The sequence below is a fragment of the Vidua macroura genome, chromosome 2, assembly GCF_024509145.1.
Source record: "Vidua macroura isolate BioBank_ID:100142 chromosome 2, ASM2450914v1, whole genome shotgun sequence".
Classification (NCBI taxonomy): domain Eukaryota; kingdom Metazoa; phylum Chordata; class Aves; order Passeriformes; family Viduidae; genus Vidua; species Vidua macroura.
In genome coordinates, this window is record NC_071572.1 from 114,454,392 (window position 1) to 114,479,166 (window position 24,775).

At 38.8% G+C, this 24,775-nt stretch overlaps 2 protein-coding genes across 4 annotated transcripts in view; one reads left to right on the forward strand and one right to left on the reverse strand.

The window, feature by feature from the left end:
* The window catches only part of ARL13B (ADP ribosylation factor like GTPase 13B), a 33,408-nt gene extending 9,170 nt beyond the window's left edge, over nt 1-24,238 (reverse strand). For all 3 annotated transcript variants that reach the window (XM_053970308.1, XM_053970311.1, XM_053970309.1), the window contains exons 1-5: nt 24,152-24,238; nt 21,646-21,814; nt 19,749-19,819; nt 17,682-17,931; nt 1,678-1,783 (exon numbers count right to left, since the gene is read on the reverse strand). In XM_053970308.1, coding sequence (XP_053826283.1) covers nt 1,678-1,783; nt 17,682-17,931; nt 19,749-19,819; nt 21,646-21,704 — 486 coding nt within the window. In that variant the 5' untranslated portion in view covers nt 21,705-21,814; nt 24,152-24,238. The remainder of the gene's footprint in view (nt 1-1,677; nt 1,784-17,681; nt 17,932-19,748; nt 19,820-21,645; nt 21,815-24,151) is intronic.
* Nucleotides 4,264-13,887, forward strand: STX19 (syntaxin 19). Its single transcript, XM_053970312.1, has 2 exons — nt 4,264-4,613; nt 12,563-13,887. The coding sequence occupies exon 2, from the start codon at nt 12,662-12,664 to the stop codon at nt 13,538-13,540; it is 879 nt and encodes a 292-aa protein (XP_053826287.1). The 5' UTR covers nt 4,264-4,613; nt 12,563-12,661; the 3' UTR covers nt 13,541-13,887.
* Nucleotides 24,239-24,775: the final 537 nt, after the last annotated feature.

A 24,775-nucleotide genomic window follows, 5' to 3' on the forward strand; every position in this document is an offset into this window, starting at 1 on the left:
CTTATTTTCTTTATATCAGGAGGACAAGAAAAGTAGGCTTTAACTGGAACAAATGAGGCAGGGCTTGATTCAAGTTCAGAACATGGAAAAGATGTTCTCTCAAGATCTGCTAGGAACTGTTTTCAAAAATGTTTTGGAGCACTGTATGTGTCTTTTAAAACATTCTCTGAATAACAACTGAATAGAACCAGCTCTGTGGATGACATGTAGAGATGATATTTCACACTGATCATGTTCAGGATTGGTGTTTATGGCAATTAAAAGAGACTCTCCAATGCCAACATCTGAAAAACTCTCAGTGCTCTCTCCATCTGACAAGGATTTAAATGGCACCACAGTCAGATATGGAATGTACAATTTACAACAGAAAAAAAAATAATTCTGACCAGTTATGTTTAAATTAAGGTTCAAATATGAGTCCTTTTCACTATGGAACCCTGCAATACCCTCCAGCAGAACCTACTCAGGAAGGAGATGTATAGAAGATGTATACAACTTGTTTCTCTGAGAAAACTGAGATCAAACACTGGCCAGCACTGGGGCAATGTTGTTCTCAGTTTGCACCAAGATTCTTGTTGCTGAAGTTTGGTTACAAAATATAAAAATTTAGAAATATGGAATATACAGACATATTATAAATAAGAAAAAGAGGAAGGTCATTCTCACTGACACTGTCCAACAGCAAGACAAATTACTCCTTCCTTTTGCCTTAATACTTTGTGGTGAAATTTAAAGATCTAGTGGAAAACTAACTACAAGAATAAGAAGAAACAAAAGGTTTTTTCGTCACTGCCTAACTTTCTATCTTGTTTCACAATGCCTCTGTTTAAATTGACCCTAGGAGTCATCCTAGTGAAGGAATTTGGGACCATTTTTATCTTTGAAGAGCCTGGTAAAGAATGGGTCCATTAGAGTATAAAACAGCCTTAAGAGCATGTGATCTGGTGTCTTTGCTAATTACACACAAAATATAAATAAAGAACAAGAACACCATGTCAGAAATTAAGCAATTCAGATGTACTGGAATACACTAGTATCTTTCAGGTTGTTTTTTAATGAATATTTTTCAAGAAAATATTTTTGGTACAGAAGCTCCTTGGAAAAAAAAAAAAACAAGGATGAACTTGCAATTTTAATTTTTATGATTGCTACATGTGCATAGTGCAAAGTGCACTAACTGAAGAAAAACACTCAGATAATCATGACATAATAAACAGAGCTATGCCCTTTTCTAACTCAGCTTTTAGAGAAAATAATAGCAATATGTAGTGCTCTATAAATTTTGCAAATCTCCCTAATGAATTAAAATGATTTTTTAATTTTAAAATCCAAAGCTGAAATGGTTTTGCAAAACTGCCTTTTTATCTTGGTTAATAACACCATAACCCTCATTATCTTTCAAAATATTTTTTACTGCCATCAGAAAAAGATGGTGGAAATAAACTTCAGGGACTAGTAATTTGGATATATTATCTGAAATGCTGACCAGTATTAAGCAACTTTCCATAAAGGCTTCTGGTTTTGGCTCCCCCCACAAAGACTTCCTGCTAGGTTTTTTCTTAACAGGACAATGAATACTACATCTAAATTTCAGTTTTATGACATGTAGCATAATTTCCTACTTAATGGAAGCTTTACACAGATATGAGAAAACATAGCATCTTAAAATCTACTTACAATTTGACAGAGACACTTGTGTTCATTAACCAGCCTTTCCAGAGATAAGGACTCGATCACATCTGCTTCTGACAGAGCTCCTTCTCTGTCCTGCTTATTTGCCAGCCTAGAGGGAAGATCAAAAGAAACACTCAGCATCCTGCCACAAGAGAGACTCTCACATCTCCAAAAGCTGAGTTTGTGACAAAACTAGGAAGAAGGGGAAGACTGAGAAAGAAAAGATGAAATGCCCTGCTTCAGCTTTAATTATTTCTTCTGCTCAATAAACATGTTAGTCTATGCACCATTTCCATCAGTTACTAATGTTAGGTAATCACCAGGGTGCTTAGTAATAAATTAATATTATTTCTAAAGAAAGCAATCATATTTACAGTTAAGAAAATGAACATAAAAGACCATCCTGCTTTACATCTAAATCAACACAGGACAATCTGTTGGAGCCTCTGGATGGAAGTTCACAGTTTTGCAACTTCCCAAATCATGAGCATTTCCCTATTTGAAAGTGCTTCAGGATCATCTCAGCTCTGCCTGCTACCCAGCATTTCTCTCAGATGCCTAACAATGTTTTGAACTTGCTCTTCCTGAGTAAAACTTAAAAGTGTAGAGGGAAGAACTTGCATGAATGACTCTAAAAGTAATATTTTATTAAATAGACGAAAGCAAAAACCCCCACATAAGTCACAAAGTAAGTATTCTGTAAGATGAATATCATTGTCTTGTCACTTATATATGGCAGGAAATAGGACTCTAGAAGACAGACATTCATTTAGGAGTATAAAAGTACAATCTAACCTTCTTTTGCACTTTCTACAACATTAATAATTCCAGCTAAGTCCTGTACAGCATTAGAAAATATGAAATTTGTACCTGCTTCTCTCTAAAAAAGGAATTCCACGAAAATAATGTTCCTCTGAAATTTAGCAACATTTCAATGACATGAGAAGTCTGATTCAATTTTCTGGATAACAAGAAAAATATTTGGCTTCCATGAGCTCAGAGGCAGAAGGCTTTGGAACCAGACATCATAGCCTTCCTCCTGAAATCCCAAGTCATTATCATGAACTCAAATGGCTTTTAGGGAACTTAGGCCAAAGTTTGTACTTTGATTTTATGTTAATTCCTTGCTGGGAAGGAACAGTGGTAAGAATTCACGCCATAGTTACCAAAACTTGTCAGCACTTCAGTTTGATCTAAGACCTTACTTGTCCCTATTCTCCAAAATCCCAGTATGAGAGCTTCAATTCTTAATTATTTTACTCCCAAGAGATTTTTCAGCATCAAAATCATTAGAAAAAAAGCTGTGTTGCATCTACAGCCCAAAACCCCACATTCCTTGTCACCATTACCCTCATGAGCTACAATTCATTATCTAATCTTTCATCTTCCTTTTCAAGAAGAATTTGTTTATGAAGGAGACCATAGAAAAGCAGTGTCTCAAATGTCCAGTCTCTCTCAATCTTCACCATTCTTAACTATTTGTGGTCCATACCATTCACATATTTATCATCATCCTGGGGATAAAAATCCCTATGTCCTACTAATAATCAGAACTTTGCTGGCTTGGCCTGCAGAGCTGGGTAAGAGCATAAAGCCCTTCCCTGACCTTCCCTGATAATGAATTCCCACTTTAAGAAGTGAGAAGTGAAAGAGAGAAGTTCTACAGTGCTTTGTATGATTTAGTGCAGGGATTCCCAAACTGCTGCTCAATGCACGTACAGAACCTGTGATCTTTTCAATATGTTTATAAATACTCTACTTCTTTTCAACAACCAGCTAGAACAAGACTTGTCCCTCCAGTATTTAGCTATGAAACCAAAGCTAAACCAGGGAAAAACTGAGATACAATGCAAAAAGGTAATTAAAAGACTGGAAAAAAAAATACCTCCACTTTTTTTCTCCCCCACGTAACCTATTTTGTTACAGTCTGAACATCCTACTGTGCTGCTCTTAGTCACAAAGAGCATTCCTCAGCAGTGCTGCCAATTCATCTATAGCTAATTGAAGGAAATATTTCAGAGCAGCGTTTGTTGCCACAGCCTATTCCTCTCTCACCTGAAGATTAAATAACTGCACTTTTTGCACTATTTTTGCTCTGCACAGCCTACAAAGCACAGCTGAAGCAGAATGAAATGCTGGTAAGCTGCACAGTTTGACACTAACATCCCACAGCTCGCAGTAGCTGCTGATTTTTAACCTCTAACACCTTGAAAGGTGTCATATTTGTATTTCTGGTCAATTAGCTTCCACTTTTCCTGCAGCACTACGGACAAAAACATGGCTGAGGTGCTGTCCTGGAAGAGCAACTGTCTCTGCCTATTCTCCCCAGGAACTGAAGTGGTTTTGCTGAGGTCCATCTACTGCTGGACACCCCTGCCCACTTCAGACTTTAGGTCAAACTTCTAAACGGACTTCAAGTCTTTTCAAGATACTATAGTAAATGCATTACTCTTCAGGGGCTTTTTTTTGCCCCCATGAACAGATCCCTCAATAATTCCTTTTCCCTCCATGCTTTGGTGCAGAAGAAAGCACAGCCTGCACTTACACTTGTGCTTCCAAGGTAGGCACTGCTCCACTTGCAGCTCCTAAGGGCAGCTGCTCCAAGGCACTTCCTGCTCCTGGGCACTCCGAGGGATCCGCCTCCCAGCAGGGCTGGCTTTCAAACAGGCACAACCAGATTCCCCAGGCACAAAGTAATCAATTTGCCTGTCTCCTGCAGTTGCAGAAGGCAGTTTCACTGTACCACTCCTGAGGATGATCACACTTGGTCGAGGACGGAAGAATTAGAAGCAGAAGGAATGAAGGAAATACTTCATGGAATGTTACTCAAGACACGTTGCCTAGGGAATATTCTGGAAAAATGTTTTTGGGATTATACTGAAGCTTAACCTCAGGAGTTCCTGTGTAAAGAGTAAAAGCCACCAGCACAGGATTCAGAGGTAAACACTCTTCTCTTACTTAATGTTTCTAAATTTGCAAATAATAGAAGAAGTCTTTATAGTGGGGTTTAGAATGGAAATGTGCCTAAGTGTCAAGACATAAAAATAATGTATGACTGCCATGCAAAGAGTTAGGTATTTCTGTGAGTGAATATGGCTATTTCACAGGACCACCCGGGTTTGAAGCAAGTTTTATGCAAAAAAAAAAACCAAAAAACCCTTCTTTAGGGAATGCATCAGTTACCTTAAAAGACAGACCTTGATTTTAATTTTCCAAGTCCGTTGAAGTTCATATATAGCAATTTTTCATGTTTAAAAACCTGTAGGAGGTATATATCAAAACATACTTGAAAGCACAGCAGAGTGCCTGTTAGTTTATCATACTAAGTTTGCTGAGTAAGAAGCTTTCATCTATAAAATCATGCTTGGCTTATTTCAGTTTCACATAAAGTATATTTGAATTGTCTTAGTGTAACAAACGTACCTCATGCAAGAAATAAAGAGAAAGTTGGCACCTACTGCTTTTAGATCAAGTAGGATTTTTCTAAGCAACTGGAGAGCTTTTCAACTGTAAGAGTCACGGGAAACAATGTGGAAAGGGAGTGTTATGTGTGCATTGGCACAACTGACATCTAAGCTCAGTGACAATATTTCTCTTAGAAGCCACTTCTGCCAGAGAAAAACAAAGTCTGAATGCAAGTTCCTTGACCTAGCTATAAAATCTCAATTACTGAGCAAAGAGGGGGAAAAAAACCCAACAGAAACCAAACCGGTATTAAAAGTTTACTTTACAATACAAAATCTGTAAAAATGTTTCAGATATGCTACTTCGGGGGTTATATTTATTTAGAATCAGTGATCACAACCCCAAAATTTTGGGTCAGATCTGCATAGTGTCCATCAAAATTAATGAAGAGGAAAGCATCCCTGAGATCAAAATATTGCAGCATCAGAACAACCTCCATGACTGAAAGCAACTATAGGAAAATGAATCTTTATGGTTTACCTATGATCAAGATTTGTCTTCAAGGCTACTTCAAGAAGTCATAGCTTTGAGGGATGGAATTAGCTGGGAAAACAAAGACAGAGACTTTGAAATTAGCAGCAGTCTAAACAAGGGGAAAGAACGATGCCATATTCTTCACTCTACAGTGAATCTTCTATTTAAAAATGCTGCTCTACGCTTTTTCCCTTTGGAATTTTTATCTCTCATCCATTAACCTTTATCTTGGGCAGTCCTGTGGACAGCCATCAGAAGGATGTTTTATTCCAGAGGAGTGAGGCCTCAGCAGATGCAGTGTGAAAAACTTTGTCTCTTTATGCCTTGCTTATGTTAACTAACATCCATGAAAGTCAAACTCCTGACCCACACACAGGCAAAAATAAGTGACTTGTCTGCTTGTTTGGCTTGTTCCTTCTTCTTCAATTATTGGCAGTTCACAAGGTTTTTGAGGAAGTCATGGAAAACAGAATTCTTCATACTTTTAACAAACAAATAGGAGAACAGACCAGCAGTTTCAGTGGGCCCACTCTTGATGAAGGCAAACCTATCAGTAGATTTTGATGGTTAACATGTGACTCTCTCTCAAATAAAGGGACTTAATTTCAATTCATGCCTCAATTCTCATGCAAAACAATACTTTGAATATTATGATAAACTATAATAAAAAAAAAAAAAAAAAAAGGTGGATCAAGTGCTACAACATTATTGGCCTGCTTTCATGCAACTTCAGGGGGCTGTAGGAGACATTTCTATAAATCAACATTTTCTCTAGACAGTTCCTCCAGGTCACTTTTAAGTAAGAGAACAGTTAAAACTAAGATTCTAAACTCCTCCTGTTTACAATATCTCCAGGCAACTTTAGGCTCATATTAGCTTTTGAACTGGTCATAAGAACAGCAATTATAATTTGTTTCATTTTGTTAAGTGGCCTCATTCTCACCACAAGTCTGAATCATATTCCTATTTACTGAAAATGTTTCTTGCCACACTGTGCTTTGCTATCAGCTCAGTCCCACCTCTTAGTCAAATAGGCTGCAGCCAACAACGTCTGAGCTCGCCTAAAGCAACTTAAGTTCAGCTTCCAGATGTGTAATTCCAAAACAAATGACAGTAAGTGATATAACAATCTATTTTTGGAAAAGATTAATAGACTATTTCACCTTGATATATCAAGCCATAGGCAAGCTAAGTATAGTCAAATTGCCTCTATGTTTTTTTTTTTAAAAACCTGCCTTACAGGTGAGTTCCAAGGCTGTGATAGGCAGCTCTGTGGTCTGACAGAGATGAAGTGGGAATGTGAAGCAGGTGGGATGGTGCACGGCACAAATTCTGAGTCTGCACTTCTTCTGTCAGGAAGACAAATCTCTCACACCACTTGAGTGATGCAAAGCTGTTGAGTTCAAACTATATATCCTATTAAATGGTAACAATTCCACCTGTACTCTTCTCTTGCTCCTATTTTATTTTCAAAAAATGCTTTAAAATATATCAATATTTGGACCTTAATGAAGTGATCTTTGGGCAGAGGAGATCATGACTTTCTTTCTAGGTTTCTGTGACCTCTAGGTTTGTGAGGACTCTTGAAGGGCACTACTGACAGCAAATCTTTGGTTAAACAGGTGAAAAAGTTACCATCAAAACGAAGTTCTTACCAATTACAGAGAATTACCTGCAGTCTAAGTGACTTGCAGAGTGAGATCATGGTTTTGTCAGTGAGGTGCAGTGTCTTATCACCCTCTCTGGGATTTATATCAGTGCAAAAGCATGAACTCCTCACCTCCTATTACCCAAAGTATCAGCAGGAATGTCAGCAGACATGGAAATGCTGGTAGATGCTTTTCCTCAAGTCTACATCTGCAGCCACACAATCATAAACAAAGATGTCAAAACAGCAAGGAACAAGCTCAGATTTGCAGCTGATTCACTGTATGTATCTTTCAACCAAATACTTTACAAATAGCAAAACACCAACACAGGACTGCTACATTTCCTACAACATAACTATGTTACAGATTTGTGGTCAAAGGCCCAAGAACATCTTGAAGTATTTTAAATCTGTTCTCCCTCTCTCCATGTCTCTGGGAAACCTCACTCCAGAGCAGCATGATTTGGCTACACTTTTCCAGCAACGTTGGCCTAATTCTTCCCCACTTTATGAATTCTTTGAATACTCAGGTCTGCTTTACTACATTTGAATTGCTTGGTTTTACTCAATATCCACATTTCTCCACCTCCCACAATCCATTTCACACTAATTGGAGAATTCCCAAGCTACCTTGCTTCAAATGCAGCATTTCTATTCTTGTACATTCTGGTAATTCTGGTTTCCCTGGGGAAGTCATGTGGCAGTTTTTACATGGTTACAGGACAAGGCTGAAGTGTTTTAAATACAAGAGGAAAGATTTACATCACATGTTAGGACAAAATTCTTTACTGGGAGGGTGGGGAGGCTCTGGCACAGGTTGCCCAGAGAGAAATTGTGATCATCCCCTTTGCTGAAACTGTTACTGATTTTGCACTATCATCTCATCTGTGGCATATTTTTAGGCAGGGGAAGCTCTCTGCCTCTGGTATTTTCTTGTTGAACCACTCCCACACTTTCCACAAACAGAAGCTTGAGCTTACAACTATTTTTAAGTATGTTTTTCCAAGGACTTATCTTACAACAGAGATGCTTAAGAGGATATTTTCATCCAACCACCTTATGTCTTATAATCCTTGGTTTAAACATGTTTGTTTACAAGGTATTTAAGTTAAAGGAAACTTTATAAACAAATTAGAAACTAAATGTAACTTATAGCAAGATTCCTACTTCAGTAACTTCAGATACATCTTTGAGTAACAGGGCAAGATTTCAAAACACTACCAAACAAGTGCCTTCTTTCCTTGTGAGAACATGAGAGAGCACAAACTGAATTTCAACTCAAAACACCAGCTTTCCCCAAAGACTACTATAAGGATTTTAAACTATATCCTTTTAAATAGTATATGTGTCTCACTAATTTTGTGTTGCTAACTTAAGACATTTAACCACTAATCAAGCTCCAGAGTATGACTCCAAAGATTTACTCATTGCCATTGTGCTCAGAAAAAAGTTAGATGGGTTTCTTGGCACCACAGGACAGACCTGTAATGTAATTCCACAGCAGCTTGGAAATGAATAATTTAAAAAAAAAAATAATAATTTTAAAAAATGTTTAGGATTACATGTAACATGAAATTCCTTTGGGACGCATTGCCTGAAAGTCTACCCAGTGCCCTTAACTGACTCATAGCTAAGGGTCAGGACAACAAACCTACCCTCATTTATGCTGCAATCATAAAAAAACCCAAACAAAAAAAACCCTCCCAAAACAAAACAAACAAAAAAAAAAAGACCAAAAAAAAAAAAAAAACCCCAAAAAAAAACCCCCCAAAAACCACTAACAAACAAAAACCCAGCAGTTTCAGCAGAGGTAAAGAAGGCAGCATGAGCCAGAACACAGATCATAGATATCAAAGAGCTCTTAAAGAGAGGATTCTGTTCCTTGATTGGCCTCAAGTCCTCTTCTCTGGATGATATTAAAACCAAGGTAAGGTGGCAAATTGTATCAAAGATCAAATAGAAACAGAGCCTTTGCTGACAGGCATTTTAATCAAAGTGCTGAATAACTAAGAAATAGTGAACAAAAGGAGAAACTAAAATGAACAGTAGGCTTTGGTAATTTGGGGACTGGGGAAGAAATAAAACAATCCAGCAAAGCCAAATTAGAAGGCATTAGACCCAAGTATAACCAGAAACAAAAGAGTTCCAGACAATTAACTTTCCTACTTCACATATCTAATTATGTCTTTTAACTTAATGTAGCCCAAATCTTATTTTTGGATGTAGGTTCCATGTTTCCTGGGGTCTACTGATAAATTTATCAGACAGGTGGATGGACATTCTATGTGGTAGCTTTGCAGTTAAGCAAGTGGACCTTTCAACTTACCTTTTTTTTCAAATGGACAAGATAATATAAAAAAAATTATTTCTGTTAAACTCATTATCTTTGAATTCTGGACATACTTCATCATCATGACAGATTCTAATAGTGGTCCAGCTACCAGGATCTATTATTTCCTGAGTCAGTGTGCTGAGGTAATTGTCTTTACCAAGACCTCCCCAGTCACACATGGCATCCATGTAAATGGAAAGATTTATATAACCCTGTTCCTGAGGAGCAACACAGCCAAGTTCTCAGAAGGCAAAGACTCTTGCAATACCCTTAAAATATATTTGACAAGGATGTGAAAATTGCATTTCTGAACCTGCCAACTATATATAACTATAGATGGCTATAGATAAAGATGCTTCAAGAAGAACAAACTTAATCACCAATGGGTTTGCATGATAATGACTGCAGTGGGCAGTGAATGTAGGGGCCACACTAAGTCACTGGAGAGCTTTCAATCCACATATTCCATTTACTCCACTCTAAACAATGGGCATATTCTCCCTTTACTGACAAAAACTTCAAGGAAAGTGAAGTGCTTTCATCTCAATCAAAAGAAAAACAGGATGTGCCCCTATATACAAACACATAGGACAAAACAAGGACTCAGTAAATGAACACAGCTTGCTGTGGAACACTCAAGAACAATTTCCAAGGTTATCTCTGTCATGAAGACATCCTCATTTCTTTGAAACCAGCATGCATTCCAATTGCCAGTAAAATCAAGCACAATTATTGGCAAGCCTGTTCAGTGGCAGGCTTTGAAGGCAAGCCCAAAAGCAGAGAAGATACGAAACTAAGATTCAATTGCTTACATTCCAGTCTTTTGTGAGACTGATCTTTAAACAAGAAAAAAAAAAAATCTCCACTATTTTCTGCTCACTTCTCTGATATTTAACTATATTTACAGATTTATTTGGCAGTTCTGTGAGGTTCCTCCCTCCAGTCCCAAGGAACACAGCTATTTCAAGAGCAATGCACCAATTCTCTTAGACCCAAGAAATTCTTGTCACCTCATAGCATAAGCATTAATAGTGCCCTTAGAACTTGCTTGTAATCCCAGGTTTGCCCAGCCCTGCTAAATTAACATGGGTCAGCAGATGTGTGAGGCTGGACTAGAACAGATTTTCAGGTCATTTCTCTGAAGCCCTGTTTAGCAGCCCTGGGCCCTTTCACATGCCCCAGGCTGAACTTTCCCTGTTAGTGGTGCCAAGCAGCTCTGGAACATTCCTCAAAAATGTTATCTGGGAGAAACTGCCTGACTTATGCCACGGGAACATCCACTGAAAAGTTCAGCAATGGAGAGTCATTATGGTCATGAAATGAATACATTTTGCATTTTCCCCACCCCAGAATAACACTCTCTAATAAATAATTTACAAACTTGTCTGATCACAAGTCTTCTCTTGATGTGAATCAACAAACACTAAATTCAAATATTAAGGCATTAAGGGGAAAAAAAAAAAAAAGCATTAAGGAAAATTCACAGTAGGGTAGAATATCAACATTCTTTCTCATGACTGACCTCTGAAGCATTTCAGATTTTGTTTTTCAGCTAATCCTCCTGTAGAAAGCCAGATTTAAGTCTGTGAAGACGTGTCCACACTGCTGAACTCCATGACTTACACAAAAATCTATTTAGAGACTTTAAATATGCATAGGGGAGCAGAGATACCACAGCAGTATCATTTGGAACTGTTCAAATACAAGAAATTCATTTGCATATTGACAGGTTACTGGATAGCCCCTTTGCAGTTTCTAAAAATCCATCTTTTGGATACTATTAAGAAATCCTACATTTGCTTGCTGAGAAAAAATCTTTAGAATCAGGGTTTAATAAGAGTTGCACCTATTTAATACTACTACTTCAGTAGCTCTGAAACAGCCAAAAGATACCATTGAGCTGTTTAACCTTTACGCTTGAACAGCCCTTTGAAAGACACACATCTGATTGAACCAGAAAAACCCAAGTAAAAATCCCATAATATCCTAGTCCTGAACATGTTACTTCTTACTGAAATCTTCCATTCTTGATCACAGTCCAAGGAAATCATTTATGTAGAGTTTAAGAAAAATACCTTCTTCCCTATGATTAAAAATAGTTGAACTTAGTTTCCATTGGGCGTGTTTTAGAAAATATCTTGCTCTTATTTAGCTCTCCAGTAAAGCTTGCACAACAGCTATGGAACAAAACAAAACTATATCTGCTTTCTGTTAAATATGAAACAGCACTGAATTGTAGCCCACTGTGGTTCACAGTGCACGTTTGCATCAATTTTATGAAGAATGTAAATGACAGTGTAAGAGTAGATAACAGTAATTCAAAAAGGGCTTAGAAAATCTTCATGCTGCAACATTAGTGATATGGATTCAACTTCATAAAAACTCAAACATAAAAAATTAATTCATTTTCATGCTAAATTATTAGAGTTCTTAAAAGATGAGAGTTCTGTTGTTCTGTTTTGTTGTAGCTAACTGCTTCAGTTACTATCTAACTCCCCAGGCAAGGAAAATTGAGAAAGATTTTTGAGTGTGGCCAAATTAATAATCTAAATTCATGCCAAATGCTGATTCATTATGAAGTCTGTCTCATAATCTCAAAAACTGAAATATTTCCTCCTGAGAATTCAAAAATGGCACAGCCACACTCACTTCTATTTCCAAAAAGATTGATAGGTTGATTAGTTTTCATCAAGTAGAGAGTAATGATAAAATAACTGGAGTTACTTCTCTCTCCCTCCCCTAAATAAAAGTCCTCTCCACACTTCTCTGGTCTAAGTTCTGTGCACTGCATCACAAATATACCTCAAAAATGGCCTTGGGCTACAAATCACAACTTGTTCAGAATACCCCCATTCCAACTCATTGCTACTTTTACTTTGCTGCAGAGGGAAGTAGCTCTGTTCTCCAAAACTACTTTTCATCTATACCTATAACTACTAACATGGATTGTTGTTACATTTTGATTACAGTGCAACCAAACAAACCAAACAAAAAAGATACTGGAATTAACTTCCTGTGTTGCAAGAGGGGAGAAAAAAAACCAGGAAAGAATCCTGACCACAAAAACCATGAGAGATCGTCTGCAAGAGCTCAAACTGAGGGCTAAGGAACTACAGATGGGTGGGGAAAACAATGGGGCAACTGTACAAGAAGAGGAGCAGGAGGAGTTTGAACAGCAGGCCATTATTTATGAAAAAGAGCCCATAACTGAAAGGCACTTGCATGAAATCCAGAAGCTTCAGAACGAAATTAATAATCTGGTGGAAGAAGTCAATAAATTCAGCCAACAACAAAAAAGCCTCGTGTCTTCAATGAGAAGATTCAGCGTTCTCAAAAAGGAATCTAACATAGCGAGGGAAATCAAAATCCAAGCAGAGCACGTACGCAAAGGTTTGGATGAACTGTCAAAAGCAGTGAGGAAAGCTGAGAATGAGCACGGGCCAGCCCGAGCCACGGTGAGGATCCTGGCTGCCCAGCACGCCTTCCTGTCCCACCGCTACCTGCAGGCCATGCTCTCCTACAACGAGGCCATCACCGCCAAGCAGGACAAGTGCAGGACCTTCATCCTCCGCCAGCTTGAGGTAGCTGGGAAAGAGGTGTCTGAGGAGGAGGTCAATGACATGCTCCAGCAAGGAAAATGGGAGATTTTCAATGAAAATCTACTCACTGAAGTCAAGATTACTAAAGCTCAGCTGTCAGAGATTGAGCAGAGACACAAAGAACTGGTCAATCTGGAGAACCAGATCAAAGATGTGAAAGAACTCTTTATCCAGATCTCACTTCTGGTGGAGGAGCAAGGGCAGATGATCAACAACATAGAAATCTACATGAACAACGCTCAAGAATATACTCAAGTATCTAAAGAAAAGTTTGGGCTTGCAGTCAGGTATAAAAAAAGAAACCCTTGCAAAGCAATTTGCTGCTGGTGTTGTCCGTGCTGCAGATGACACCAGAAATGAACTGCTTGAAATACCAATGATTCCTCCACACCAAACTGATCTTGGAAAGCACTCTTGGGATCCCTCAACTGTGTCACTTTTCTTCCCATTTTCCCTTCAGCAGAGCTCTCAGGAAAAACTGCATCTATTTTTCAAGCCAGAGTAAAGAATTTTATGTTTTCACAGAAACACGTGAACTACAGGAAAGGATCAAAGGATAAAAGTGACATTTTTTTTTTGGTTCTTATAAACTTCTTCAAAGTTTAGAAGTTCTGAAGTTTAGTTTGGTTCTTCAAACTAAATCAGTATGGCAAGAAACTCCCTGTGCTGTTGGGAAGCATTGAAAATATTGTTAATTACAGACAGGATTCATAAAAGTGTTTCATTTACTTTTCTCAAAATAATAAGTATTTTTAATTGCTGTGTGGTTTTTTAGCATTTATATTTACTTGCTCAAACTCTAAATGTTTTTTTTTTCCCCAGGAATCTAAAATTCTATGAAACAAATCCGCACAATGCAGACACCATTAGTTACCATTAGTAACAGTTCAGAATGGGATGCCTAAAACAAACAAGAGACAGAAACAAAACAGAAAACTTATCAGGAATATCTCAATACTACCTCTATAGGAAAAGTTCATAAACTTTTCATAAATTGACACAGAGATACTTATATTATTCAGCTTTACAGGCAGAGCCCTACCAGGATATGGTATATGGGGAATATACCATATATATATATATATATATATGGATAGGGGAATATGATCCTTAATTACACACTCACAAGGCAGATTTTTAATGCTGCCTATCCTACCTAAATAACACAGTCACATTTGCAGTCTCACTTTTGCTAGCACAAAAATTAATGAAAAAATAGAATAAATAAATAAATAATAAATCCTTACACTCCTTACTCCTCCCCCATAACCTAGAACCAGAGAATGATTTAGTTTGGATGGAACCTCCTATAACCAACTCCTTCTGGAACTGAGTGAGAAATAGCTCTCCATGCAATTTAACAGACAATAGCAATGTAACTGAGCCAAAAAAGTTATTTCCAAAAAGAAATTTTAAAAAACTTTCCACACTAAAACCAAACAGCAAACTAGAAATGTATTCCTGAACTGCGTTGTGCTGTGCAAAGACACTTTATTTGGCTAGTCAGAGAAGGCAGAACAAACTGCACTGCAATTCAGCAAGACACTAAGTGAACTGGATGTCTTTAGTTGCACGTCGTGGGAAAAAAAAATAATCTACTATCAAAGTCATTTTCACATTGTGGTATTTAGAAATAGTTGGATTCCTTCCATCCCAGATTGAAACTGCAACAGAAATTAACTCTTATCAAAATACAATCAAAGGTCTGAACCTTAAAGTAAAAAATCCTATTTACACAGTAGCAACAAAAAATAAACTTAGATGATGACATCACTGAAACTATTTCATTAAATACTCTCCCCTTAACTGCATATAATAAAAATACCTTTATGTTCCAAGGACGCAGTAGAAATTAGCCAATAAACAAGAGCTGTACTTCCAGTAGTGGAATAAAACTCAAGTTTTCAAAATTCAAGTTTTAATACTTAGGAAAACAGCTGCCCGACTAAGTCATTTCCAGATGTAAATTGGTTAGAAACAGGAGAAACAGATAAAGCACACTGAAAGAGAACTGGGAAGTGAAAAAGACTTGTGGAGAAATTTTCCTTGATAAGGGGGTACTATTAACTGAAAATAAATAGTATGAAATAATACTATCAACTACAGTTTACACTGAATTTGATATTGAGCATTCAAAATTATTAGCAGCAGAAATTTGCAGTAATCACTAAAGTAACTTTCCACTGTTTTCAGGAGTTACATAAATATGCAGAAAACCAAACAAATGAAAGCCTAGCTGCAAGTGTTCTATGAAGAAAAGTGAAACATTAATAGCTATAATCCCTCATCACCAAAATAACAGGTAGAAAATAGCTTTCTCCTAACAAAACACCTGCCCAGAAATCTCCTTGGTATAAAATATCAGTCACAACACATGGATTTGCATTTTCTCTTGCACATGCTCCATGTGAACTTAAAAAAACCCCCAAAACCAAAACAAAGACTCCAAACAAACACAACTAATCCCAAACAAAACCAGCATTTGCCTGCATAATAGGATGTCTGTGTACTCCTTTCTGATAAAAGAAAGGACAAAAAGAATCCTAAGTGAAGAAAATTTAAACTTGTATGTAGGTCTTGAGGATGTTGCCAGAAGAATTTATCCATAAACATAAATCAGGTGATAACACTGAACAGTAAAAAAACCTAAATGACAAGTTTAACACCTCTAAGTAATTTACACCAAGAGATAGTAAAAGACAATACGATCAACACTTGAGGAAAATGGTCTTAAAATTATTCTGTGACACCTCCATGGGCACCAATAAATAACAACATGGGAGAGCAGCATTTAAATTTGTAGAAAATATCACACTGAATATCAGATTTCTCATATTCCCATATTTCTGTAAGATAGAGTATTTAGCACCAATTTTATGTCCACGTTGTGTTGCCGTTGAGGCAGGATGGGAATAAAGAACAACAACAGTGACAACACTGTGCAATTCAGCCTATCCTGCATGGATTAAAATGCTCTAATTAAAAAATGTAGCAAGGTATTAGGGAATTTATTGCTACATGGGTAGCAAGTATCTCATTATTAAAAAAACAACAAAATGAAAAAACCCACAAACAAAATCTGAACATTAAAATTAATATTAAAAAGGCTAAATTTCAGCATAAATTTGGAAATCTGACAATACAGGAAAGAATTCTTAACTCAAGAGGCAGGCTCACACAGGAGCATAAACCAAAGAACTACTGGATCCCTCCACAGAACTGGGATGATGCAAAAGCAAATTCTGATCAAAGGCTTGAAGTTTAATCTAATAAAAAGTATTAACATCAACAAACTTGGTTTAGTCACCATTAGAGCAATTAATAAATACACTCTGCCTTCTGATTAGCTACTGATAAGGATTAAAAAGCAGTATCCAGATCCAGGGAAGTGAGTGAGTTCTCTGCAGGTCCAGTCAGCCACTCAGACAAACTCCATTATAGGATTAGAGCATAGACATTTCTACCCCCCGCAAAAAAAAAAAAAAAGAAAACCACCACCAATACCAAAATACAACTCAAAACCCCCCATAAAGTTGTATTTAATTAAAAAACACAGCACAGTTTTCCACACTCACAGCTGCATTTTCAAAACACATTTGAGTATAACTAAGCTGGCTTTATTGCCTTGCCTGTGCCAGTAACATGCAGAGCAATAAAAGGTAAAATCTAATCTATTTTCAACATACACACCATTACTTTGCTGAATTACCCTCCACTTCATCAACACAAACAATTAGCCAGGCTCAGCTTCAGCAGAGCATCACTATTTCTTAAAAATAAGAGGTCTCTTACTTGTACAGATTCTTTATGATAGCACAGGGATGTTGTGCAATTTATGCATTATGGAGGTCTTTTGCTCACCAGACATAAAGATATTGTTGATAAACCATTTTCAACTTTCAGAGTTTACTTTTTAACTTCAAAAGTGTATTTGTTATCAAATATTTTTGGTGTGGAATTTAAGAAAATATGTTCTGTCCAATATTTTAACAAACCCTATTAAACAGAGAAAAAGCAGGTGTCCAACACAATTAAAGCAAGCCTCCTTTAATGAGATTTTGTTGATCATATATCAGCAGCACCATGTGTTAAGTGAACAAGACATTTATTGCTGAGAGATCACCCCATTGCTGAGTATAATCAACCATTTACCATTTAATTAATTGATGTAGGCATAAGCAGAAACAATATTTTTGCATCATGTTGCCACGCCAAATTTGTAAAGCCTTTTAACCTAGCATTTCAAGTAACATTAGAATTTTAAAGCATTAAAAAAAAAATCACACCTTGTTATTTTTCCATGGCTAATGAAAGAGGAGAGAAATAAATATCCCATAAATATCCCTGAGAAGGATAAAATAAAACATAAAACCATAAAACCAATTGCAATATTGGTTAGTGCTAAAGTTACAGCATAGTTACAGAAATAGTTCTTCAGGTCTAAATTCACCCAATTTCAGATTAGGAGAACATTTATTATGCTACTTACACTAACACAGGTTTTCCTGATATCTTAGGGCTTTTTAACACTTCTATCATGGCTTGTTTTGTTTCTTCCATTCTTTCAATGTCACTGGAATCCACCACAAATATGACACCGTAGGACTCAGCATAATAATTCCTCCAGATATTCCGGATTCGTTTTCCACCTCCTAAATCAAAGATGGTGACTTCAAAGCGTCCCTGTTTAAGATGAATTTTGGAAAACCCAACTGTGGGAGCCACATCTTCAGGAGACTCTGTCAAAGAAGAAAGCCTTCAGTTTAAAGATGATTTTTGGTGGGATTTTTTGTAGCAAAATTTGCATTTTAAAAACACGGAGCGAAACCTCCTTGTTAAATATTGCTGACCACATTTTTGCTTACATGAAGATTTCCCCTCTCCTCAGGGAATTTTAAATTAACTAGTCTCTCAACTTCACATTAATTTAGACAGAAGTACTGGGGGAGTGGGAAGGAGGGAAAAAAAGAGAGGGGCCCAAAAGGCAGATTTTAATATTTCATATCACAGTTCCATTGCAGTGGTGGTTACTGTACTGCATTTTTATTTCCGCTAATTTCCATGGTAGTAATTCAACTTTGAGAAGGAAAATAACCAAAACAGTTAATGCACTATGACCTGGGAATCCTCGTGCTCTGCCAATTTATTTTTTTTTATCTTCCATGGTTGCCAGAACAGCTTCAGAAGTTCAAACCAAGGGCTGAGACAAAATGACTGAAGCCATGTTCTTCTGAGATGTAAACTATTTGATTCCCTTTATTCAAGGCCAGGTTTTCGCTTTTGTTTGTTTGCTTATTTTTATTTGCTGCTTTTTTCTAATTTTCCATGCAATATGCTAAAAAATTATAGATTTCTATTTAATACTTTTGCGTGCTGTGTCCCTTTCCTGAGGGCAAAGAAAGCCTGGACTCGTCTCACACCACTAAGCTGTGCCTGCAGGGCTGAGATAATTGGATCTGTTTTATACAGCTGGGGAGCACACGGCAGGAGAAACACAGAAAATTCAGCTTATTGAGAGGAGAAAATGAAGGCCTGGCTTAAAGCACTGAGCAGTGAAGAGCAGTGCATAAACTGAATCCCTACCAGCCTTGTGCTCCTACCCTTAAGACAGCCAAGATGGGCATTCAGGACATTTAAGCCCTGGGGAACACTCAAGGAAGTCAGAACTATCTTTTCCTTGAGTTTCCCTTTAGAAATACACATCTTTATCTCATTTTTTCCCCCTGAAAAATAGGACTTTTAGAAATTACATTCAGATGGTAAAGATATTAAAGGTGGGGTTTTCACATAGCATGGAAGGCTAAATTATGAAACACTCCTGTTTTTAGGGCAAAGATGGAGGAGTAGGAGAGAATGCTCATGGTTTTATTTGTGCTTTAGCAAGTCTGTGAACTTACATAACACAAGTAAACAAACTCGAGGTGGAGTCTCCAAGTCTGCCAAAACACTACTCTGCACTACAAGCAAACTCTTGTTCTTGCACAAGATGAAAGTTATTTAGAAAGACAATTCCTCAAGTGGAGGAAAAAAAAATACAGAATTTTTGTTTTCATAAGTTTTATCTCAAATTATATCCTGTTTGCATGTGCCAGGGCAAAGTACCCTTCAAAATCAAGTGGTCTCTTAGTGGCAATTTTATTTATCATAATTTTCTGATTATAAATAATGATAAAACATATGCAGCACTAGAACCATCCTGAATATTATACATACCAATTTCCTTCTTTTAGACCTTATATATACTCGCAGCACTGATTTTTATATGAATTTTACTGCTGTATGCACATTATTGGAATGGTCACCTGAAAGCAACTTCAGCACATGCACACAGGGAAAAAAGAGAAAAAAATCCAGTCCACTGATTGTATGTTTTGTAATGTTTTTATTAAGATGTGATATATGTGATATTTGGATGGTGCAACCACCAACATTTTCTTTCAACAATATGGGAGGGAGAAATACATTAAGAGATGAAACAATGTTTTCAGATTTAAATGATTGAAAATTAGGAATTATACTCCCAATGCTCTATTTAGATGATAAATTAATCACTTACCTCCTTGAATTCCTCGGACTGTAGCAGTTTTTCCAGCATTATCAAGACCCACCATTATTAGTGTCACCTTCCTCCAAAAGGAGAAAACAAAACAGAAAGATATTTTTTTTTTTTCCTCTATTTATTTTTTTTCCTCTATCATTTAACCTATTTTTAAACACATGCACAACAAATTTACCACCAAACAGAAAGAAGAGGTATCAGAATACCAAGGCACTGTTACTATTGTGTGTCTGGTGTTTAATATGTCCAATCATCTGACTAGACAGAACAGCAGAACAAGGTAGGAAATGACAAGTCTCATATCATGGTGGAAGTTTCACATGAGACAATGTTTCTGCTTTCAACTGATACAGTACTCTAAATTTTATTTGGTGTGGTCATGGTCCCTTTAACAATTTCTGAAACTGCAGTTCCATTCCCCTGTATTTTTACCATCAAAGTTTTTTCTGTATTAGAAAATTATTTCTGTCTCCATCAGTGTGTCTGAACAACACCACACAGAGTACAACACTTGTGTAGACAACACCAGATGCTGGAAATATGTGGGACTTAGCATGCCTTGCCTTCTAGGCTGTAAATGTGCAAACCAGTGGTGCTAGGAATGCACAATTTATTAGCAAACTGGTATACAGGTTAATATTTTTCCCAGAATAGGATTTTAAAAGCCACAGGAAAAGCTTATTTATGTGTGTATACCTCAGTTATTTCTCCTGTTTACAAAGACTCAGTGGTCAAATCAATTTGCTCAATTTTATGCCTGCTGAAGTGCAGGAATTCTAAAAAAACATTGTTATTTGCAGACTTGAAACTGTAATAGTATCAAACAAGAAGTATAATTTTTACAAGTTCTTTCAGAAGAACAAGAAACCACTGAGGAAAGAACCCAAAAATTAATTTATACTTTAGCATCTCAAAATGCAGAAGCTGGATAAGGCAAAAACCAAACAAACTTTACTTTGAGCAGCTTAGAAGCTTTCTGTGATGGAGTGACCAGAGCAGTGGAAAAAGGAAGGATTACAGATAAAATTTATCATGACTTCTGTCCAAATTGGAGAGATGGGTTCAGCGGATGGACTGGCAGGTAGGTAAGGAGTTGCTGGGACAGTCACTGTCATAGGGACATTCTTCTTTCTTTCAAGATTTTTCATAGAGTAGCAGAGAAGAAAGAGAAAACAGTTTCTATTTCTGTTCCTTGTTTTTCTCATGTAGAATGTGTTTGGAGAATTGTTTACCTAGGGTGATTCCTTGATTAGATTCTGGTGAGGATGGTTTGAGCCTGATGGCCAATCCAATCCACCTGTGTCTGGACTCTCAAGAAGAAGGTCACGAGTTGTGAGTGAGTTAGATATGGCAGTTAGAAAAAACAGATAGGTAGTTTTAGTATCTCCTTTAAATAGTATATTAATGTATTATAGTATAGTTATAATAAAGAAATCATTCAGGCTTCCGAACTGGAGTCAAACATCATAATTTCTTCCCACTGGCTTCACCTGAGTTTGCAAGTCACAGCCTGAGGGCAGTGTGACAGCTCGGATCCCAGTGGACACCAGTGAGCAGCAGTGCCCCTCAGAGGTCATACTGGGAGCAGTGCTATTGAATATCTCCCTTAATGAGACAGAAGCAAGTTTGAAGGTGAGTGCTGAGGCTGACACACCTGAAGGATGGGAAGCCATCCAGAGGGAACTGCACAAGCTCAAGGAGTGGCACATGGGAATATCAGGAGGTTTAGTAAGACCAAGTGCAAGGTACTGGGTCAGGGTATCAGCACATGGAGAAAAACCCTGGGGAGAAAGAACTTGGGGGTGCTGGTGGGTGAGAGGCTGGACATGATCAAATATGAAACAATAAAATAGTTTGGGAAGGTGAGAAAGGTAAAATACTTTCCCATGTTTACCTGACAGGTTCCCTCCACCGTTTCAACCAGCTGCAGCAATTGGCCATTAGATTGAACATCCCTCTTCACCAGCCATCCAGAGCCACCAAAGCTACAGGTATGATGTGGGCAGGCCAGAGCAACCCAAGGAGACTGGCAGAGAGACTTCAGAGCCAAGGTCTTGTCACTCCTAGAAAGAAAAAAAAAGGGACAAAAAGAAAAATTAGGCACTCTGTAGAAAGAAGGCAGCAGCCTCCTGTTCAGAGTGTTATGTTCAGTCTTGTTATCTTTCCCTTTTCCCTCCTCACACACTTCATCCACCCCCCTCTTACAGATCTGGGCAGCCACCACACACTACTTATCCCAAATAATAATGTCAGGCCACTGCACAGAATGCAACTTGCAAGTCAGAGGAGCAAGACACATCCAGCTACAAAATTTCAGTGCTTGTCTCACCAACACATCCCACAGCCCTGCTGACTGACAGAGAATAAAGACCAATTTCAAGCATGAGTAAGACTTACAAGAACATAACAGGATAAGGCATTAAAAGCAAACAAAGAACATCCCTACCTGCTAAGTGTATTCATTTCACTGTCAATTTCTTTTGCACAAAAAGATCCCAGAGCAATGAAACTGGCTCTCTAGTGAGTATTTTGAGGAACTGGCAATGATATCTAGTAATTGTCACTAAATTAAACAGAAGTACCAAGTACTTCCATCATCCCACAATCCCACTTTCCACTCTTCAAGCAGAAACAGAATATTTCTCTTTTTGAGAATTACCATAACAGGTCTCCTAAAGCTCGTATCTCAAAATTCCCTTCCTATTTTAAATTATAACTAACCTCAAACTAAGGTAATTTTAAAAAATGCCAAAAAGTGAATAATTAAAGACTATAACAATCCTGATCATCTGTGATGGCTTAGATAATTTATAGAGGTAGGAACTGAACTCCTCCTGATCTTATGAAGCTGGTTTTCAAGGATGCCTTTGCATGGGTCTGCTGTCATTCAGTGTCAGAAACAGGTCAGGTTTCATCCAAAGCAGAGACAACAGATACTCTTTAAACATTTATATTCCATTATCCTCAAGAGCCTGAGAATAGCTTCTCCATGGGAGAGCTGAGTGTATGAAGAGTAGAGAAGTTCCTAAAAAGAACAAGATGATTACGACTGTTACAAGTATTAAAATCAAGCTTGAGGAATACAAAATCATTAAAAAAAAAAAAAAAGACACCCCCACATGCAGTGGGCTGTGCTGCCTCAACCCATGAGCAAGTCTGAACAAAGCCCACTTTGAGAACAAAGCTACACAAATTTCTAGAAAGCAAAATGTAACAGCTCAGTGAACAAAATGTGCCATTGTAATTGTGTCAAATGACATAAATGTAACATTTTCAGTGCCTGAGCACCTCCACAGAACAATTCCCATCCCGTTTTACACAGACTATTTTTGCAAACCGTCACAAAATTGCTCTTGAGCCTATGTATGGACCAGAGCATTCAGATGGGATTCATGAGATGAAGAGAACTTACTCAAGAGTGAAAAGCAAAGAGCAACTATGCCCTAGCACAAGAATCTTGTTTAAATACAAAACCATAAAAGGGGGTGAGCAGGAATTAACAAATTAGATAAAAATTTGCAGAAACAAACCACTCTAGGAGGAAAGGACATTCAACACTGCTGAAAATATGGGAGGGAGGCAAATCCCATTCTTCTATGCCAGCTTGGAGAGACTGGATCTCTGAAATATGTACAGAACGTATGTCAGGTATTTTATAGGCTGCACTAACAACATCCCAAACCTGTTCCAGATATTACATCTGTCAGCTTGTTGAGGTCAAACAAAACCAACAAGCCCAGAAACCTGTCAAACTTAGCAGTGAAGCCTGCACATCATTCAGTAGAGTACATTTAGTACACCACCTTCACTAGAGGCTTTACAATACAGAATTTATTTCAGTCACATCAAGCTTTCATATTCTTGGAAACACAGCTAAACAAATAATTTAGAGTTGACTCTCCTCACACAATTTAATTATTTAACTCCCTTCCTTGCCTGAATGTCAATTATATTGGGGCACTTTACTGTGTTATATTTTGAACAGCAAACCGAGTGACTGAGCAGCAAAGTAGCTGCAAATTCAGCAAAAATGGGTGAACACCATCTCTGTCAAAACTGTAGTTGAGAGCTAAATAAGGTGCAACAACTGTGACGGCCTGAAAACCCGAAGCACTCAAATCTTTGTGCGGAACAGCTTTAGGACCACCGTATCTTCTGTAAAGAGTTGTTACTACAAGTCCAGCAGCTCACAGAGCGCATCTGCGCTTTCCGGCCGCGTTCCCAACCTTCCTTTCCAAGAGAGCAGCAACTCTGAAATCCCGCCGGTGTCCCTTGCTTCTCTCGCTCACTGTGGAAGCACTTTTTTCGTTTATATGCCCAACGCCTTCTATAAAATCCGCTCTCTGACGCGGAAGGAGGGAGTCAGCCGAGTCCCCCGGGCCCTTCCCCGCCCCGCTCACCGCTGGCTCCGCCGAGGCCCCGCAGCTCAAAGGCCGCGCGCAGCCCGGAGCGCTCCGCCACGCACGGCCCGGCCCGGCCCCGCCACGGCGGCGGCGGCCGGCGGAGACCGGCGTCAGCTCCGGGCTGCGCTCGGCCGCTCCCGGTGAGGCGCTCCTCAGGCGGGGCCGCGCCTCGGCCGCGCCGGGAGCTCCGCGGCCGCGGGGACGCCGCACCGAGCCCGTCACCCCGGGAGACGGCCGACGGCGGCCGGCACGGGACACACTTAGTGGCGCGCACGCAGCCGGCAAGAGGCGGGGCCGCGGCCGACCAATAGGAAGGGGCGGCTCGCCCGGCGCCGGCGGAGGATCAGCCAATCAGCGGCGAGGATCCGCGCCGCCGGCCCCCACCCCCGGCGCCGTCCGGCAGTGGACGCCGGGGCGCGACCCCGCGGCCACGGGGGGCTGTGGGCAATGCCCGCCCGCCCCGTCCTGCCCCCGCCGCCGCGGGGCCCTGCCCGGCCTGCACCCTCCGCTCCCGCCGGGGATGCCCGCCGAGCCCGCCGTGCGCGGCCGCCGCCTCCGCGGGGCGGGCCGGGCGCGACCCGCCCGCGCCCCCGCGGCGCTGTCCCCGGCGCCCTGGTGACG

What these genes read in the sequence shown, in the direction of transcription:
- STX19 (XM_053970312.1), top strand. Translation starts at nt 12,662, where the DNA reads ATGAGAGATCGTCTGCAAGAGCTCAAACTGAGGGCTAAGGAACTACAG.